General features: G+C 38.9%; 2 protein-coding genes across 2 annotated transcripts; one reads left to right on the top strand and one right to left on the bottom strand.

The window, feature by feature from the left end:
• Positions 1 to 444: 444 nt before the first annotated feature.
• On the bottom strand, positions 445 to 4,595 carry fbxo48 (F-box protein 48). Its single transcript, XM_074629856.1, has 3 exons — positions 4,460 to 4,595; positions 2,096 to 2,428; positions 445 to 857 (listed from the first exon to the last, which is right to left on the bottom strand). Exons 2-3 carry the CDS (start codon positions 2,396 to 2,398, stop codon positions 696 to 698), a joined length of 465 nt encoding a protein of 154 aa, XP_074485957.1. The 5' UTR covers positions 2,399 to 2,428; positions 4,460 to 4,595; the 3' UTR covers positions 445 to 695.
• A 1,359-nt stretch (positions 4,596 to 5,954) lies between these two features.
• aplf (aprataxin and PNKP like factor) lies at positions 5,955 to 19,023 on the top strand. Its single transcript, XM_074629853.1, has 11 exons — positions 5,955 to 6,071; positions 6,182 to 6,345; positions 7,386 to 7,457; positions 9,378 to 9,541; positions 10,020 to 10,182; positions 10,842 to 10,989; positions 12,771 to 12,946; positions 13,167 to 13,465; positions 14,702 to 14,818; positions 15,557 to 15,603; positions 18,036 to 19,023. The coding sequence occupies exons 2-11, from the start codon at positions 6,238 to 6,240 to the stop codon at positions 18,242 to 18,244; spliced, it is 1,503 nt and encodes a 500-aa protein (XP_074485954.1). The 5' UTR covers positions 5,955 to 6,071; positions 6,182 to 6,237; the 3' UTR covers positions 18,245 to 19,023.
• Positions 19,024 to 20,794: the final 1,771 nt, after the last annotated feature.

The raw sequence follows: 20,794 nt of genomic DNA, 5'->3' as shown, positions 1-20,794 counted from the left end.
GTGTCCTCCGGTGCTCCTAATGGCATCTGCAAGATTTCACAGAACGGAAGAAAACAACCAATCAGAGCCAAGCTGGAGTCTGCCCTCTCTGAGCAGCTGTCAATCACTCGCAAACGCCAATCAAACAGTCAAACTAGGCAGCGCTGATCAAATATGAATCAATATTCTGTTACTGTAATGCCTATTTCTCTCAATTGTTTTTAGAAACATCTTGTAGTGTACTGTGACCAGGTAGCCATGTTGAGATCAGTTGAGGAAATACCAAACACCGCCCACCAGCCAGAGCAAACTTGTTGTGAGACTATAAATTGCCTGGGTGGACACAATAAGAGAAACACCTTACAACGTAATGCACATTACTCCACCTTCACTAAATGCAGCATCGAAAATGCTAGGAGTTGACTTAACTCCTCTCTGACATCGTGTCAACAAATACTACATTACACGCTTCACAACGATGTAATTTATTGCATTTCAGTCATTTTTACATCAAAGCAAGTGAAATTATTTTCCCTAAATACTGTCAATGCTTATTTTTCGTTCCTCCATGATTCTTATTTTCTTTCAAAAAGTTACAAAAAAAATAATATGTACAATTGTTTGTGTATATTTGCAAGTATAAAATATATTAGAGTTAAAAATCAGGCACTCAGAAGTGCTTTTAATAAAATCCTAAATGTGGCAGCATCTGTCGGTCATCTGTCCAGCTCGGCCTGCAGGATCTCTCCCCAGGTCTCAGCGTCCAGCGGCGTCATCTTCCTGCCGCTCAGCTCCTCTGCTGATTTCACGTGGCTGTATCGACCTCTCAGCCAGTCTTTCTTTAAACGGCTTCGAGTGTAGTTCTTCACCAGCGTGACCTGCAGAGAGGAGACAGGACGCAGACAGAGGACGGGGGGATCAAAGAAGCTTAAACCTCTTCTCATTCAAGATGACATTTGATGGTGAAATTATTTTCTTTATATTACATTAATTCAAAATAATGGGACTATTTGCATCAATTAAAGCATACAGCCATTTTCTACTTGACCTTTTAACCTCTCAAGTCTTTTCAAGGCCTAAGCTGGGTCTAACCTGAAGCCTTAGTGTCTTTATGCAGGTTGCTGTCCAACACCTGACGGTTGGTGTCTTCAAATGGGGGCGTGTTTTCCGTGTTCACAAGTAGAGTCCATATGAACGCCCCCCTCTTGTCATATTCACAACCTTGTGGAAAGTTTCTGAAAAATCCGAGTTCATGTCTTGTGACGTGTTTGTTGACATTGTCAGAAATAGCGGAGGCCATTGAAGTTAATTCTTCGGTACATAATAAGTGAATATATTGTAATTTTAGTTGTATATTGTAATTCTTCATAATTTTATAATATATCTGAGGAAAATGTTGATATTCCCAACGACCTCATCTTTTTCCTCTGTCATTATACCTTTGCATTTACTGCATTATGTAACCTACTTGCTAGCTTGCTAAATTGTTAGCCTCTGTGGCTTCTTGACGCCAACAGTAACCTTAATATTGCCGTTGCTTAGCAGCGGTGTTCTCGCGACTTAACCACTTAAACGCCAAGCATATCGTGTACACGACTTCCCACGTTGTAAACACCAGCTCACAGGTTTCATTTAAGGCACCAAGTGTAACATCACCTGCAACTGAACATATTCTGTCTCTCTGTGATGTCACATCCCCTCAAAGGTCTGCGTTTATAACGTGTTATCACAAAATCGTTTTAACGCCACTAATTTCTTTAACGCATTAACGCGATCGATCTTTCGGAGGTTGTAGCAGGCTTTTTAAAGCTAGAGTGAAGATACCGCCAACATATGAAACTAGAAAACCTAAGGAATCCATTGGTACCAACCATGTCATATCAGCTTGTCACAAAGGAGGTTAAATAACGCTCCAAACTTGCGCTAAATTTTGGCGAGGAAAAACTGCCATGGGGTCCGTCCCTTGACCTCTGACCTCAAGATATGTGAATTAAAATGGGTTCTATAGGTATAATTTTATTTAGCACCTTTCTAAAGGCTCAGTGGATGTATTATTTGTTTTAAATTATTCGTCTACATAAAAATATTATCAATAAGACCTTTAAATTTGACCCACCTTCCAGGACAGGCCGTCTCTCCTGTCGCTGGCGACCTCCCTCTGACAGACGGCTCCAACCAGCAGACACTGCCTCCTCCACACCTGGTCGCTCTCCTCGATGATGTAATGCCACAACTTGCAGGTCCCCGAGGCGCTGCACAGACTCCCGGCGTCCAATTCGCCAAAGATCTTCACGCTCATTTCTGTCGGCAGCGTCTCAGCAAAGTTTTGAGGGGTAGGGGTGTCGCAGGTGGATATCAGGGAGGGTCTTCGTTTAGAGAGGAGAAACACAGGCGAGGTTCTCGTGGAATCATGCTGCATAATAGCTCAGAGTCCAACGGTCTGAAACAGCTTGGGGAAAACAGAGAGATAACTGATGTTACTGATTACATCTGAAGCTTCATCTCTTTTAATCTGATGGGCACTTTGAAGATATAAAGAATAGAATAGAATAGAATAGAAGAATAGAAAATACTTCAATGTCTGCTTTTTGCATACAAAAGGCAGAAATTCGTCTTTGGTTCGCATGCTTGTCTAAAACTGCTATTAAAAGAGCACATTTAAACAACATTTCACATCCAGACAGGACACATTAAAACACAATACACCAATAGAAGCTACATTAAAAAGGTTGTTTTGGTTGACGGATACAGAACGGATATGATGTTGCATTACTCTGACTACAACAATAAAAGCGATAACTTCCTTCTACCACCTCATAGATTTGTGATTTTGGGCTATACAAATAAAATTTACTTGACTTGGCATAGACTCAAATGAAGCAAATATATTGATTCTGGCATTAAAAAATGTATTTCAAAATCGTAATAAAAAAAGAAAAAATCGCAAAACAGGTGAATTTTTTTCCCTCCCCTATTTCCCCATAGTAAGACATTCACACCAACAGACTATAAACAGGCACATGTGGCAGTTATTCATGACCCATAAATAAACTATAATGGTAGGATATACTATAAATATAATTTTGCACATATCAAGAATTAATCCTGTGTCAAAATTGATCGTGACAGGGATTGAACCCATTTCTGTCTCCGGCACCAGGCCTGCATTTATACACATTTTCCTCTTACCAGGCACTAACAACACAATTTAAATGAATTACAAAATTAATATGATGTAAGATACAATAAGATAAGATAGAACTTTCTTTATTTTTTGTGTTTTGTGTATAACATTTTAAATGGCTTGGCCCATCCTCCATTACGCGACTTTGTTTACTTTCGTTCAGAGAAAGAAAATCCACAAGAATATCTTCTATAAGTGATCTTTCTTCACACTGCCTTTAGCCAGTCAGCTTTCTCAGGGGATCTTGCTGAACTTGCTTTTAACTTGTTATACTTGCTGCAGACATGGTGAGTGTGTGTGTGTGTGTGTGTGTGTGTGTGTGTGTGTGTGTGTGTGTGATGTATTACTCTGTGTAACTTTGTATAATGTGTATTGTCTTGCTGTCTAAGTTTGTTCAGTGCTTTTCTATCACTGTGTGGATGTTTTAATTGTGACCTGCTAAGAGACTGCAGATGAAAACAATGCATCAAATAGTAGGCTAACATTTATGTTTAACATTGTACACGATCCCTTTACAAATAAGATGATTATGAGTGTAAGAGTAAGTAAATATATAATAATAATACATTTTATTTGGTGGTGCCTTTCTTCTATACACCCAAGGACACCTTACTAGGATAAAATTAAACATAGACAGATAAAAACAACTGGACATGACAGAGACATATTTGTACAGACACGTATGATGAACTGATGGGTACTATAGAGAGTATAGAGAGAGTATAGAGACTATATAGAGTGCAAATAAACAAAATATAAACAATATTATTTATTATTATAATAACAAGATTATCAATAAGGTGCAAAAAAAACATACAATTGTACACAATGCCAGAAATATCAAAATATATGCATGCCAAAAGTAAACAGCTAACGGTGAGGATTAATTAAGAGGATTATAAATAATAAACAGGTTATAACAGACAACATGTGTGCAGCTACACTTCTTAAGGCTGAATGATGGCAAAATCCTGCCTGCACAAACGACTCATATTTACCCATTTCCAGGCCTTTATAAAGCACTTTGTTTATATTTGTTTCCCTGTTTGGTTTGTGGACTAAAGTGTGAATCTCTTTTGATAGAAATCTGATGTTTACTGTTTCAGCTCGGAGTCACGTTCAGCTGCACGGCTAGCGAGTTAGCTGACTAGCTAACAGAGACTGAAAACCCTCCGGCCTGTTGCAGTTTTCAGGCTAAATAACATTTTTTACATGCCAATTCTGGTTATAACATGTATGCCGTCATATTTAAGCACAAACCGCAAGTGTTTGGTGTAAATCTGTGTTGTTTCTTACCGTCAGTGAGGTCGCTCCGTGTCCGTCTGACAGCTGACAGTTTAAATGTCTCAACGGTTGTTTACTCACACACATACGTCACTGTTTTTTTTATCAAACTGCGCATGCGTACAAAGGGTCACACAAATGTTCTGGCCACACGTTCACCAAACTCCGTACACTTATTGTACAATTTAAGATGCTCTTGTTTATTTGAGATTTTTTTTGTGTTTACAAAATAATGATAAAGACAGTTTATGAATGAGTAAGTATCACTCTTTAATTCGGCATACACGTTATATTTTATATTATTTATTTATATTCTTTATTCTTATATATATATATATAAATATATATTTTATATATATATAAATAATAATATAAATATATATTTTTTTATTTTTATATTATTATATATATATTTGTTTTACTTTTATATTATTATTATTTATTTATATTTTTTATTTTCATTTATTTATATTTTTATACACGTTATATTTCTCTTCCTTCTCACACAAAAATATACCTTATACTGTATGTACTGTATATGTTCTTAATGTATATGTTCTTAATATGCCTGTATATATTTTTAATATGCCCTTGTACAAAGTATTTCCTTTTATAATTGTAATGTAAATGTAATATAACTTATTATTTTAATGGAGCTCCCCAGCAAAAAGTATTTCACACATTTGTACCTGTATAACCCTGTAACCCATAACCCATCGATAGTCCAGTGTTGGTCATGTATGGTTTTCTTTGTTTTCTTTGTTCCTTTTTCCCTGATGATGGGCCTTGAGGCTAAACAAAAAAAAAAAAATTTGTGGAAGATTTGTGTATGAATTTTAAATTTTAAATTTATATATGTTTGAAAATTTTAGTGTTATTGGTGTAACACAAATGTGATGTTGTATATAGTACGTATGTGATAAATTAATGTACATGATTTCGGACCCCAGGAAGACTAGCTGGTGCCATTGGTATCAGCTAATGGGGATCCTTTTTAAATAAATAAATAACCGGCGTGACAATAAACATGTTGAATCTTGAATCTTGAATCTTGAATCTTGAATCTTGAATCTTAAATAACATTGCGTGTCTTTACTTTATCAAATTATAAAATGATATTCTAATTTATTGTTTTTATTTTCTAATCTTTAATGTTTTTATAACTGTTTTAATTATGTCTTAATGGTCTTTTGCACTTTGTCGCAATGTTCTTGAATGTTTATGTAAAACACTTTGAATTGCCCTGTTGCTGAAATGTTCTATACAAATAAAGCTGCCTTGCCTTGCCTATTAAAATCCACAACATGATGACCAAATGAAAAAGTTGAAATTGTGATAACTAAAGTCGTGTAATGTATGTTATGTGTATGCCGAATTAAAGAATGGCATATACTAATTCATAATCCGTCTTGAGATTTATTGTATAACCAGAAATAATTCGCAAATAAACAAGAACATTTTTAAATTGAACAAAATCAGAATGGAATACGGTGTCCAGAAGAACTGACGTCTACTGCGCATGCTCCACTGCAACCAGGAAGTTTTGAATCCTGCAGCTGACAGCAGCCAAAGTTGCTTTCTGTGCTGTGAAGAGGAATAAGTATCCAGTGTGCGTCCACAACAGGTAGGCAGGAGTACACATGTATATTAAATCCTGCTTTAACTCTCCAAAAGCTCTCAGAATCCATTGAACTTAATGGTTAAAGGCTTGTATCGTTATGTGTTTTCTACCAGTTCCTCCAGTGAACGGGGGGTGAAGAAGCTTCCTCCAGTCCCGCCCTGCTGAGCACATGTCCGGCTCCGGCTTCGACCTCGTCCCGGTGGACGATGGAGGTGGAGGGGCTCCCATCCACCTGCCGCCGGGGGAGACGGTGCTGGGCAGGGGGCCCTTACTGGGAGTGAGTCCTCCTGCTGTGTGGCTTTATTTTAGTTTACTATGATACAAGCATTACTATTAACAGTGCACTTTAATAAACATTACTGTAAATGTAGTGGTGGGATGTAACCTCGTACATTTACTCAAGTACTCTATTACTTGTACTAGTACTAGTACTTGTACTTCACTTGAGTCTTTCACTTGAATAGTAGAACAGTCACAGGGGACATTTTTATACTTTAAATACCTGAAGTACATTTACCTGATTATACTTCTGATCTGAATACTTCTTCCACCACTGCTACCCAACAGAGGACAATAATCTATCTATCTATCTATCTATCTATCTATCTATCTATCTATCTATCTATCTATCTATATCTATCTATCTATATATATATATATCTATATATATATCTGTCTATCTGTCTGTCTGTCTGTCTGTCTGTCTGTCTGTCTTTTCTCCATTTACTGAACTTTTGAAAATATTTTCAATTAAATTTTTTTGGGTTGTTTATCCACTCACACTGTCCAGAAATTGTCACATTTAAAGATATAGATTTTCCTAATTATTAGAGAATCAATGTGTAATTTATTGCACTGATTTACTGTATATCATTTTGATACTGTTTCCCTTACTAACCATTTTGCTTGATCCAGACAAACTGATCAATATCTTTGTATCGTGTATTCCACATACACACCCAGGACTATTAAAGACTACAAAAGACTATTAAAGAGTAAAACTAAGGATGATGTGAGTGTTACAGCTGAGCTGCAGCTCTTCCTCTGAACCACTGGAGGACTCTGTTATACCGATAACATGGAAGCAGCTGGTACAGGATGTGTAATATCTGACGGGGTACACCGTTGTCTTCGTAGTACTTATGTTATTAGAGCCATCACAAAAATGACAGATTTTCCAATATGATATCACTGCTTTTTTTTTGTACATCTGAGTTTATAAATCATCTCTACGTCTAAAAAATGAGCCTGAACATAATCTGAATCATTTTGTACTGAAGCTCTTCTCCTGTTTTGTTTTTCCTCACGTTGTCTCAGGTCAACGATAAGAGAGTGTCCAGACTTCATGGTCTGCTGGAGAACCTGAACGGACAGCTGCGTCTCAAACCGGTACGTCCTCTCACTGAAGATTTAAAACATCCACACCAGTGGTTTGCCATGTTTGACCATAAGCATACCGGTGAGCCTTTATCCAAAACATACCACGAGTTACAAATCTGTAACCTTTTTTTGTGGTTAAAATTAGGGCTGTCAATTGATTCGAATATTTAATCGCATGATTGTCCATAGTTAATTGCGATTAATTGCAAATTATTTGCACTTTTTATTTTGTCAAGTATTTAATACTCTTATCAACATGAGAGCTTTATGCAAATGTATGTATATATTTATTATTGGAAATCAATTAATACAAAATAATGACAAATATTGTCCAGAAACCCTCACAGGTACTGCATTTAGCATAAAAATATGCTCAAATCATAACATGGTAAACTGCAGCCCAACAGGCAACAACAGCTGTCAGTGTGTCAGTGTGCTGACTTGACTATGACTTGCCCCGAACTGCATGTGATTATCATATTTTCATTCACATATCTTGAGGTCAGAGGTCAAGGGACCCCTTTGAAAATGACCATGAAAGTTTTACATTGCCAAAATTTAGTGCAAGTTTGGAGCTTTATTTAAGCTCCTTTGCGACAAGCTAGTATGAATTTTCGTCAACGCGTTATTATCGCGTTAACTTTGACAGCCCTAGTTAAAATATAATTATTTAGCGTTGTCTGCATGGCTGCCTGTCTGTGAGCTGTAGCGTGCTACTTTTGTGGCTGATTGTGTGCTATGAAGTCTGTCCAAACTAGAGTCTTCACTCAGAAATGTTATTGTGAACTTTAATTTCGTAGAAATGAAAGTCATCTCATGTCACTTTAGTGTGTTTAGTGTATCTGTAGTTAGGTATCGGTAGTTATAGCTAACGGATGGATGGTCTCTGTTTCTGGCAGCAAGAGAAACCTTGTGTTTTAGGAGTAATGGCTGTCAATAATGGCTGAAAGGTCTCCATTTAGTTGCTGTAATGACATGCCATTTTTCCCACAGATACATTCAATGCTCAGATCTTTGTTAGTCTTGAGGGAGAATGGAGTCATTCCAGCAGCAGACGTCAGATGGAGGTCTGTTTAGAAAAGAGTAGATAGCATTAAAGACATAAATCACACCGACGTCATCTAGTTATCATTTGTTTAATTGACTTGAAGTCGATGCATCAGCACGTCTCAAACAAATAATTAACACTTCACAGTCACAACACTTCATCCATTTTCTAATTGTGAGGTGGAATCAATCGCATCAATAACAGCCTGAGGCTATCAATGCTTTGACCTTCATACCTGCGTCATAAAAAACAGAAAATCACAATGCTTTCAGATTTTTCTTTTCAATAGCGTACGTTCGCTGGCAGTTTTTTGGCTGCAGGGCAGTGTGCATAAAGGAAAATCAGCCACCGATTTCAGATGATCGTTGCAGGTGAAAAATCAGGTCACTGTGACCCGTTTAAGAGGGGCCCTACAGAGAGAGCACTAACTAACCAAAGGCCCCTACTGTGCAGTTATAGTGATAGGTCTAATAAAAACGACTGCAGTCTGTGTCAGACTGTACAAAGTAGTGCTGAGGTGTAGATACAAAAAATACAAGCATATTATTTAAAAAAAAAAAATTCGTACAGTGTTCTTCTACAGATTCATTACGGTACATTGTGTTTTGAGATTTTCTCACATAAGTCCAACTAAACAATGAGCTGAAACTCACTATAAAGCTCCGTAAAGCTGAGGGGAGCTGCAGATTCAGCTGATAATTCACCACCAGAGACACCTGTCACGTTGGCTTTTCATTCTTATTATAAAAATATTGATTACAGCCGCTTTAAAGACTGAATATAAATCCCAAAACATCATTACAGACTTTAGTTTTTCCCACATTCCAATAATAACCCTGCTGGAGTTTATGGGTTCATCCTCTTGTTGTTTTGATCTCTAGACCCACCTGAACCCGTGCTTTGTTCAGTCGTCCCTGAGCGACGACCCTCGACCTCTACAGAGAGATTCCTGGTACCTTCTTCATCATGGAGACTTGTTCTCTTTGCTGCCAGGGCAGTACATCTACGAGGTGGTGGCCGTGGGCGGAGAAGACCGCACTCCCAGGTACTTACATGTAAAAAAAAAATAATGCTCCTCTCCATCAAGATCAAGAGATGAATCTCATTTACTGCAATTTCTCCCCCAGACGTCTGCGTAAGTAATTAAATCAGATAGAAGAGGCTGTTTAATAAAAATCTTATCTTTTATCTTTAGCAGAGCGGACTGTGTGGGGTTGAATGGGGTCCGGTTCAAGTGTTGACTCAATTAAAAGCCAACATTAGGGAAATGGTTCTTTCTTTTATCTATGAGAAACCGTCCCCTCCATTGTCCTGACTGTCCTGTCTCTGTTTGAAATTAAGATCAAACACATGGAAAAAGGACACTCAAGCAAATGTTCCCACTGTTCAAACCAGCTGAAGGTCATGTTTAATTCAGACAGAAATTCCAGCTTTTATCAGAGAAGAAAAGAGAACTTCAACCTCAATTATTCAGACTTAAACTAATTTTTTTTACTTATTTTGTCAAATATAACTTCCCGCAGAAACAGTCAGATGTTTGAAGAAGAAGAAGAAGAACTTCCTGTTTCTCCTGAGCCAGATGTGGCGCCACCTCCTCCTCCTGTTGGACAGACTCCACCTCACGAGGAGCCGACACCAGCAGCTCTGTCCAGCCAGGAGGAAGCCGCCAACAGAAGTTTAAACAAGGTTTGTTTAACATCAAAACCTTTATCAGCAGTAGTGTTGTCACGATACTGAAATTTCTATATACTATATACTGAATCATTTTATTACTATACTATATCATTTTATTATATAAAATGTAATTAATGGTGCCGTTAGATTGCTGCTAGACTGCCCCGTTAATACAGGTGCGTGCCTCCCTTTGTGTGCACCGAGCAGGAGCGTAAACACTTTTTGACCTCAGTGAAAATGTTGTTTTAAAGGCTAAACGCCAACAAATATGGATTGAAGCAGAAGATAAAAACATGTTGTGAAAATTGGAAATGATTACAGCTATCTTTTTTCAATGTCTGTTGACTTTTGGACTTAACAATGCTCTGGAGTTATTGGACATGTTTGGATCACACGAGTCAGAAACAATCCTACGCAGCCACCACTGGAATCTACTTCTACAAATCGTATAATATTAATAATAATAGTGTAACCTGATCTTTATTTGCAACTGTGCAGAAATACCGGCTTTAAATAGAACGAGTAGACATGCAAAAACAAAGAAAAAGAGCTCTTGATCATCATTTAAGATGATCAGCGTTATAGTTTTCAGTCTCGGTGTTTTCAGCAGCAGCAGCAGCTCTGATGTTAAACCCACTGTACTCTACTGAGAACTGTTTTCATTCATGTAGGGAGACTCTACAAAACCAAAAGAAGAAGAGGAAGATGACCAAAGTGACGTCACTCCGTCTGTCACCAAGAGAAGAGTGTTACCTGCGTGGATGATGGCGGCTGTGGCAGCGACGCACAGCGCTTCCTCCTCGTCCTCCAGCCCGAAAGGTAGTGTGTTCATGTCTCATGGATTTATTACTTTTGTCACGTGTCTGTCCACACAGACAGAAGGTGCCCCTTTTGTCCACACTTGACACTTAATGGGATCTGTCTTTACATCACAATACATCTGTTGGGTCTTCAAGGATCCCCTTTTTTATTGTGGGTCTAAAAATGTCGGCATTCATTTAAAATTGTGTGAGACTGATAACGGATGTTTGAGGCAGATATCAGTATTTGAGATTTAAAAACTTAGATAGCGAAAGTTATCGGCCAATAAGTATATTTTTTGTTTTTAAACATAAACACATAACATAAACAGACAATCTTGACTTGCATCTGTTAGATGTGTTTTTTAAATTGTGACCAAGATGCATACCGAGTGGGATATTTCAGCCCGTTCTCATTCCCAGGGCGTCAAATACGGATGCTTTGACACGGCCGTCTGCGTTACCGATACCGCACATAGGCACATTTTGAACGGGCACTGTACTAATGATAATAATAATAAACTTTATTTATACAGAACCTTTTAAAACCATGTTACAAAGTGTTTTAAATGGTTGAACCAGCATTAATGTCAGCTAAAAAAATATAATTTTCCATATTAGGCTTGTTTTTAAGACACGTGTGCTGTGGTACATTTTCAGCTTTAATGCACAAAGTGTCTGGTGAAGAAGTGAGAGTCTGTTTCCAGGTGATGTTGTCCAGGTGCTGCTGGGACATCGGGACACCACCTGAACGCTGCAGACGTTTGTTGACCTTAAACAGCAGCTGGCACGCGTCTGAAGGTGTCGCTCTCTTTGAATAGAGAAGCTGAGCAGGTTGACTGCTGTGATGTTTGACGAACTGACGTTAACAAGAGAATCAATAGAAGTGTAAAACACAGCGGTTAGCCTTTCTCTGTTGATAATTAGAGCAGTTAATAGAAGACGATGGAGATCCTCTCTTTCCCCCCCTGAGTGCTGCTGTTTAAGTGTCTGCTGCTGTAAAATTTACTCTGAAGGAAAGCAGACGGCTCTGCTCTGCTGGATGGACCTGCAGTGACTTCATCACTGCCTCCGTTACTGCGTCCATCCGCTCTGCGCTGCACTTCAAGAGCTGAGTTTAACTGGGCAGAGTGGGCCGATGGAAAGGTTCCAGTTTCCTAAAGAGAAACTCGTGATGGTCTCTGTGGCGTCTGCTTTCATTCACCGAGTCTTTTTCACAAATGTGTCCACAGTCACGTCATGAGTTTGATTTCACACAAAACTGTTAGCAGTGGTGGAAAGTAAGGCCAGCCTTACCATAATAACACTACTTTAGGAGCAACGGAAGTCAGACGGCAGCTGGCGTTACCACGGTTTAACACGCTGCTCGTTAGTTTCACAGTTTCACAAGGTGGCCTTCAGGTAACATAAAAACGTGAAAAGTAGAGCCAGAGTTTGGTTTGTCTGTTCTGGGCTACTGTAGAAACATGGCGGAGCAACATAGCGGACTCTGTGAAGAGGACCTGCTCCCTATGTAGATATAAACGGCTCATTCTAAGCTAACGAAAACACAAAGATTCTTATTCTACATTAATGAAAACATAGTTATGAATATTATATTCCATTTCTGCTAATAGATCCCCTGAAATGTTACACATATTCCAACTCATACAATTCATACTAGCATTGATTTTTAACAGATTTTGTGTGATGAAATGTTATATCATTATTAAATATTAAATATTAAATCTTTTAGTATCTGTTGAGCTGTAGTTGCTGTATAATCCTCTGACAATGACATTTGTCTCTTCGTTCAATCAGCTGTGAAGAGAAGTAAAGGAGCTTCAACCAGCACTAAAAGAGCCGCAGCCAAACGGGCCACGCCCACCAAGACCTCCTCACCCGAGGAGACGGAGCTCAGCGAGGAGGAGAGGCCGAAGAAGAGGAGAAGGAAGATCAAAAGTGATGAAGAAGAGGAAGCAGCTCAGTCTAAAACAGTTGAGTATTGTTGGTGACTAGTCGGTGGCTGTTATCACGTGTTTTCACTGTTTTTTTGGTCCAGTTTGGTCCAAATAAGGCCTCCTGTCAATCTTACCTGTAAATGACTGGACTGTAAAATGACTGCCTTTTCAACGAGTGTCCAAAACATGTCTCCATGCTGTCTTTACAGACTAATGAACCCCTTTTTGTTTGTCTGTTTCTGTTGTTGACTCTCAGGATGTCCCTCCAGAGCCCTCAGTCAGGCTTCAGAGGGAATCCAAGAGGTCTGAGATGAGCGACGAGTCTGACGGCTTCACCATGGATGTGGACGAGGAGGAAAGAGGAGGAGAGACATCTACAGCGCACATAAAAACCACGACACGGACGAATGAAATCAGCCAATCTGAGAGTGAGGACAAGAAGTCGAAAAATGGACAACACACTAAAGGAGGAGCAGCGTCTGTCGGGTCGAACAGCGGCTCTGCATCCGCATCCGGACTCAGAGAGCCGTGTCCGTACGGGAAGAGCTGCTACAGGTAATGTTTACCTGAGCACAAACACTGAGGCTGAGCTTCTTCAGTAAAGAAAAAAAAAAATGAAAGTCCTGCCAGAGGGCTTTTTCTTTGATGTGGCTCATTTTCCAACAAAGATGAGATGAAGTGCACTTGAGCTGATAAACATGAAACGAGCCAAAAACTGAATCAGGTCCAAAAGCTTCTCAAAGCAGCCGCCTCGTGTCTCTCTGCTTTGAGCCTCAACAGATATTCATTCTTGAATATAACATAAAAGATTATTTCAAAAACATTAAAGCTAAACATGAATTTTGAGTAAAAGGTTTTCTTACACAACCCTAAATCACAAAGCGGGGTTGTATGAGGTACTTATCTGTAGTCAGGGTATTACCTAGAGTAGATGACTGTCGGCACGCCCCCAGTTTGGAGAAACAGACAGGAGTACCGGTCCAGGAACAAAGCAAAGTACTGCTGTGGACGGGGCAGCAAATGGCGACGGCAAAACTGCCGAACACGAGGCTTCAAAACAGCAGTGCACAAACCAATGGGTGACATCACGGTGACTACGTCCACTTCTTATATACAGTCAATGGTGTATACTTTAAGTAACGCATTTTACATTATTTATGGTTAGTAAAGTCCTTTATACTTTCAAAATTTTAAATATTCAGTTCAGTTCTTAATATGGTCCTGTAGTAGCGTGTAACATCAAGCATTGTGGTAGTTCTACAGTTTACCCTGAATACATCGACTACAGAGGACAACAGTTTTTAATGGACTTTCTCATTCATCTTTTTACCTGCAACACACAACAACACAGACCAGAGGGATTTATGTTGGTCTAAAGACAGCTCTAGTCATTTAGCTACCAAAGGTGAACTGTTCATTTGTTACATTGATTTATATTTATATAATATAGATTGTAAATCTCTCATCATGTAACTTATTGTAATTCATTTTCTTTACTAACATCCAATAATGTCTAAATTTAATCAGCAGGATATAATTCTTATTTTTTTAGTCGACCTGTGATTTGACATCCTCACAAAATTTTGCCCTGCTGCTGCTAAAATTAGTAAGAAGAGTTGGCCCCAGTCTCTGGTTTAAATGGTCCAGAACTTCCGCTGTTAGGTCCTTTTTAAATGAAATGTACATAACGGGGGAGCGGCAGCAGCGCAACATCCTGCAGAAATGCTTTGTGTGCAGAGTCTCCGACATGTCTCTGAAGACCTCTCATCACCTCCCTGTTTGTTTTTCCAGGAAGAACCCGGCCCATTTCCAGGAGAGCAGTCACCCCGGTGACACCGACTACGAGGAGGAAGAGGAGACGCAGGAAGAAGACCGGCCTGAGTGCCCCTACGGCACCGACTGCTACAGGTCAGACATCACAGCACGGTCAGATGAAAGGGAGGGATTAAGAGGTATGATGGGAAACCTGGTTACCTGATGAAGCTAACATTAACGGCAGAGATGGCGTAACATTACAAGACGCTCCTCATCATCCTGAAGAAGAGACGTGTTTTGGTAGTAGACGATATGTTTTACCAATCAGGAGATAAGACACACATTACAGGTGACTGAATAAGACTTTGCATTAAAGCAGTAATTAGTGATAGCCCCTGTAGCTCAGTGATTAAAGCACCAACCATGAACTGCAACATCCCCTTTCATGTCTCCCTCTCCGTCATCATCTCTGCTGTCTGTAACAAAGGCCTAAAAATGCCCCGAAAAACATCCATCCATCTTTCACGTTATCTTTTTTATTCATTGACAAAAACATGTATTACATTTTGTTATAGTACTTCTAGTCAGAACAAACTTTTTATTTAGATTAAGTCTCATACTTTCAAAAAAGTTGGCAAGCATTTTGCTCGTTCGCGGTATTGGAGCTAAAGATGTAAAGTTTGTCCTGAGGGTCGAGCTCGAGGAAGCTCAATGATGTATCTACACTGGAAATGGTTCATCCTCTGCAGATCACACGTCTGACTGTTATATGATGAGATGTCTTGTCACTCCGTCTGTCCAACACATGAGCAAAATATTGTTACATTGTTTATTAATGTAATTTATTACTGAAAACAACAAACTCAACTGTGACTTTTTGTTCCCTGACAGGAAAAATCCTCTTCACAGGAAAGAATACAATCACACAAAGAAAGCAGGTAGGATGTTTCACTTTTTTGTTTTCTGTTTGACAATATCCTGATTCTAATTAACAATGAGATCAGTAAAATTCAGTATACAGCATCAACACCAAGGACACAGTAAACGTAATCAACATTAAATGTCTTTAATCTTTTAATCAAAGAAATGGCTCTGCTCTTGACAAATATAATACATTTTAATATCAAATATATTTCTTGATGTCAGGTGATCAAAGCTTCTTTAAAAAATTACAATTGAAACACTACTAAAACTCTAATATTAAGTAGATTTAATGAAAAACAGTGCAAACATGTTTCATTGTGATGCATCACTGTAGTTTATTGAGCACGTTGGGACCCTGGAAGACAGGACACTTCAATTCAATTCAATTTATTTTTGTATAGCGTCAAATCACAACAGAAGTTATCTCAAGACGCTTTATATATAGAGCAGGTCTATGACCATACACCATAGTTTAGAGACCCAACAGTATCCAACAAGCGCACTGTGGCCAGGAAAAACTCCCTGTGTGTGTGTTATACACTTAAAAATGATAGTGCCATTTGCATCACTTGGGAAATGTCAGTAATATGAGATGTGAGCGCTAACAGTAGCAGCAGGATTTACTGGGCTGATTGTGCAAAAACACTAGTGCTGTTTGGTCCTTTAACCACAGACAGCTATGTAACAAACGTAGAAATATAAAAGGAATTTCCTTTCTCTGAAAGGGTTTAGCAACAGATCCTCAACCTGAAGAAGAAGAAGCGTCACACTTATATTCCCTCACACACACACACACACACACACACACACAAACACACACGACCCGTAACCAGAGCTGCTCAGGATCCATAAACCCACTGGGGCCTATTGATTTTTTCTGTTAGCAGGTCATATTGTAATCTCAGGATCCTTCAAGACATCAACCCCCCCGCTGGAGTGGAAATGACCTTCTGACCCACACACACACACACACACACACACACAAACACACACACACACACACACCACCGCCCTCCACCATTTAATAAGAAACCTCTCTACACTAATGAGAAACATGTTTTTCTCTATTTGCATTCTCAGCCTCAGTTGACATTTAGTTGATAGCGCTTCATTTACGTTCAGTCGCTCGACGTCCTCGACAGTTGTCTCCTGATTTAAGACGCCACTGACAGGAAGAAGAAGGACGGAGAAATGATGGCTCTGCTGTCCTTTTACCCTTTGGAGGAGCGAAGAAAAGAAACAAGATGTTGTATTGATGATTACTCAAGTAAAATATAAACTACAGTATATATCTAAATTAAGATATTTACCCCAAGCAGTGATTTCATTAGTGGCCAAAGCGCAAATGGTGTTGGTGTTTAATGGGTTTATTATTGTTATTATTATTATTACAAAAACTATAAAGCAGTTGGAGAGAGCAAACCTCTGCCAAAGCAGCACAATCCTCATTCATTCTTTTATTTAACAAATAGGGTGTACAAAATGTTTAATCTGCATCTAAATACACATAAGGATATATGTGCCAGATTTCTTTCTTTCAAGTGAGTGCTAAAGGTCATGAGAAAATATTGAAAATGTTAAAAGGTGCTTCCTAGAAACATTATTTTGTTTTGTTTTGTCCATCATTTCTATCAATAATGATAAGAACAAGAATAATACAGAATCATTTCAACTCAAAGGTCCACTGACGAGCTTTTTGAGGGTGAGCTTTCAACCATGAGCTGCGATCAACAGATACACCTGTTATCAGTGTAACATATATTTAAAGTAAAAACCAAATCTTGTCATACACTACACTGTTTCCGTTTATATTTATATGGTAAACAATTGTTGTTTAAGTGTAATGATGCCGATGTTTAGCAGGTTTAATGTTTACCATGTTCACCATCTTAGTTTAGCCTTTTGACATGCTAACATTTGCTAAATAGCAGCAGAGTATAGCTGAGGCTGATGGGAATGTCATTAGTTCTGCAGGTATTTGGTCATAAACCAAAGTATTGTACACATTAAAATTGATGCGGGTGCTTGATGAAAAGTCAGAGGATCACCAATGTTGACTGATTTTTATTGTTTTATGGTAAAAAAAAGAAGAAAAATCATGGTAAAATGTCCAAAGTCATTACTCTGTAAAATCTTTAGTCCATGGTTTAACTTTACACAAAAAAACATTGATATTTGTTGACAAATAGTGTAGATATCCTGCTGCCTAAACCAAAATCCTTATTTTAACAGATACAAAAACCTCAAACCTCTTTTGTCTGTCTCTTTTTTTCCTTCTTAACAAAAGTAGAAACGTGAACCAGGTCATCAAAGACTCCTGGTTTCAAAATGCACTCAAAAAACAGGGCAACATGAAACAAAACTCTCCACGGTGCTCCCTTTGAGCCTTTTGTATTGTCTCACTCTGGATTATATCGTCATGTTCACACTGTTCATGCTTTTACAGCTCGCACTACACGTACCGTCCCCAAAAAGATTGATGATGAAGATGAAGACGACGAGGACTTTGGGGATGACGACAGCTTCATAAACGACGACAGCGAGGACGCGGGCGATGACTCAGACTACGCGCCTCCCATCTCAGATGACAGCGGTAAAGAGGACATCAAAGGACTGCAGAAGGAAGCAAAGGCCTTTACGAAGAAGAGGAAGTAGATACAGACCTCCGTTTTCTTTTTGTTGTTTGATTCAAAGCTGAACAAAGCAGAGACACACCTGCTGCAGCAGCTGAGGCCTCAACAGATTCATGTACGGGTGGGAAACAGTCCAAAACACACTGAAGATGTTTGGATCTAGGTTGATTGAATCCTGCCTAAAAGTGAATTATAAGCAGCACTTTGAGCTCTGTGGCCTCCCGTCTGTTTACCAACAACACATTTAAAGATTTCCGAGTTTATATTTTCTTTTCAACGTTTGCTTCCAGCTGCCAACGTGCAAAAGCTGTCAGGTGTCTTCGCAGGTGTCGTCATAGCAACCTCAAACACAACAATGGACTGTGGTAATTCGGGCTAATTAAAGCAAATAGTTTTTTGAATGAAAAGCATGCCTCATGCAGCGTAACGCTAATTTAAATTGGGGAATGTTCCCATGACATCGGTTCTGGCTGTTTACTGAAGATGCAAAACACACGAGTTGATTTGACAAACCACTAAGTGTTTGTTCTGAACCATTGAAAACACTCCGACATAGTTTCTGATCAGCACTCCGAGCTGCAGTATGTAAGCATTAGTCCAAACTGAACCTTTTTCATTGTATTTTTTATCAGATTTTTTATTTTCGTTTAGATTTTATTTCAGATAAAAGCTCCATCTGTTCCTGTTTGGGATTGATTCTGCTTGTGTAAATATGTATGTTTTAGGAGTAGATCTCTTATAATTGTTGCTCTGATTTTGTTTTTCTTACATTAATTGAATACATTTGATGAAAACAAAGTCTTTCCTGTTTTTGATTTTATGGTGTTGTTATGAAGCAGAAACCCTTGACTAGTCACCCACAGAACTCTGTACAATTATAGAGAGAATTTTACAAGAACAACACAAAATGTCACACTTATCTATTCATTTATCAACCGTAGGTCAACTTATAATTAATTTAGTTTTTGATTAATCTGCTGATTATTTTCTAGATTAATCGAGTAATCGTTTTGTCTATAACATGTCAGAAAATAGCAAGGTGATATCTTTAAATGTCTTGATTTGTCCAAAACCCAAAGATACTCAGTTTAATATGATATAAAACAGGAAATCTCTGCTAAAAAAAGCACAATATTGGCTTCCAAAGTGTTGTGGAGTACAAGTATAAAGGAGCACAAAATGGAAATACTAAAGTACAGTACTTGAGTAAACGTACTTAGTTACTTGCCACCCCGGAGAATAAGTCCTGTCAACCAGTTTGTAGAAGTGTAGCACCAAGTGTAGACCGAGCACAGGTGACAGAGTTTGAAAGCTGCCACAGAGAGCTGATCTGAGGTCTGCTGCCCGTCAGGTTGTTTGTGGTGCATCGTGGGTCCTCCAGCTGACGCTATGCATTCATTGTTGATGTTAAACTGGCCGGCGGGCCTCATGAATTTCAACAGCTGCAAACACCATCACGACTCCAGAGCTGCTGTCTGAATGCACAAACAACACGAGTGGATTCACCCACAGTACCGCCACTACATACATTTTTAACACATGGTCCCATTGGGAAGGTAAATCCTCCACACACTCAACATCAAACCGCTTCCTGTCTCACCTCATCCTTTTCTTGCTGGAGAAAATATCTTTCCTCGCACGTGACTGGCATTATAATTCCTTATTTCACACAACGGGCCCCAACACTGCTCACATTAACAAGCTGAGGGAGGGTAGAAAGTTCCTTTAGTGAAATGCAACATAGACATTAATGCAGCAGTAATATTAATCCAGAAAGATCAGATATAATAGTAAAACACTGACAGGGAACATTTTACTGCACAATGAGTACTTTTACTTTTCATACACTAAAGGTACAGAGTGTAGCATCTCAGGGGATCTATTAGCAGGAATTTAATATCATATTCATAACTATATTTAAGTTGGTGTATAATCACCTAAAACTAAGAATCATTGTGTTTTCGTTAGCTTAGAATGAGCCCTTCATATCTACATATGGAGCAGGTCCTCTCCACGGAGTCCGCCATGTTGCTCCACCATGTTTCTACAGTAGAATAAACAAATCAAACGCTGGCTCTAGAGAGAGACTTTCACTTTTTAAGTTACCTGAAGGCCACCGTAGTTCTCAGACACGCCTGTGCAACTGCGGTAACGTGAGCAGTAAAACTGTGGTACCGCCAGCCACCGTCTGACTTCTGTTGCTCCTAAAGTAGTGTTATTATGGTAAGGATGGCCCCTGAGCAAGGCGAACGGCGGTACCACGGTTTTGCACTCTGTGGCTCATGTTACTGCAGTCTTAGAAAGGGAGGAGTGAGCGGAGGATGTTGGTTGCAATCTACAACCACACCACTAGATGTTGCCAAATCCCACAGATTATACCTTTAAGTACATTTTTCTGATAACACTTTTACTTAAGTAAGGTTTTAAATGCAGGACTTTTACTTGTCGTGGAGTATTTTCACAGTGTGGTATTAGTACTTTTGCTGAAGTAAAGGATCTGAATACTTCCTCCACTACTGCTATACAGTGTAAAACCCTCTCCATCTTGTTAGGTCTGAAATGTAGTTCTAAA

This window comes from Sebastes fasciatus, chromosome 3 (assembly GCF_043250625.1).
Source record: "Sebastes fasciatus isolate fSebFas1 chromosome 3, fSebFas1.pri, whole genome shotgun sequence".
Classification (NCBI taxonomy): Eukaryota; Metazoa; Chordata; class Actinopteri; order Perciformes; family Sebastidae; genus Sebastes; species Sebastes fasciatus.
The sequence above is the reverse complement of the archived record's forward strand: the minus strand, read 5'-3'. Positions and strand labels throughout refer to the sequence as shown.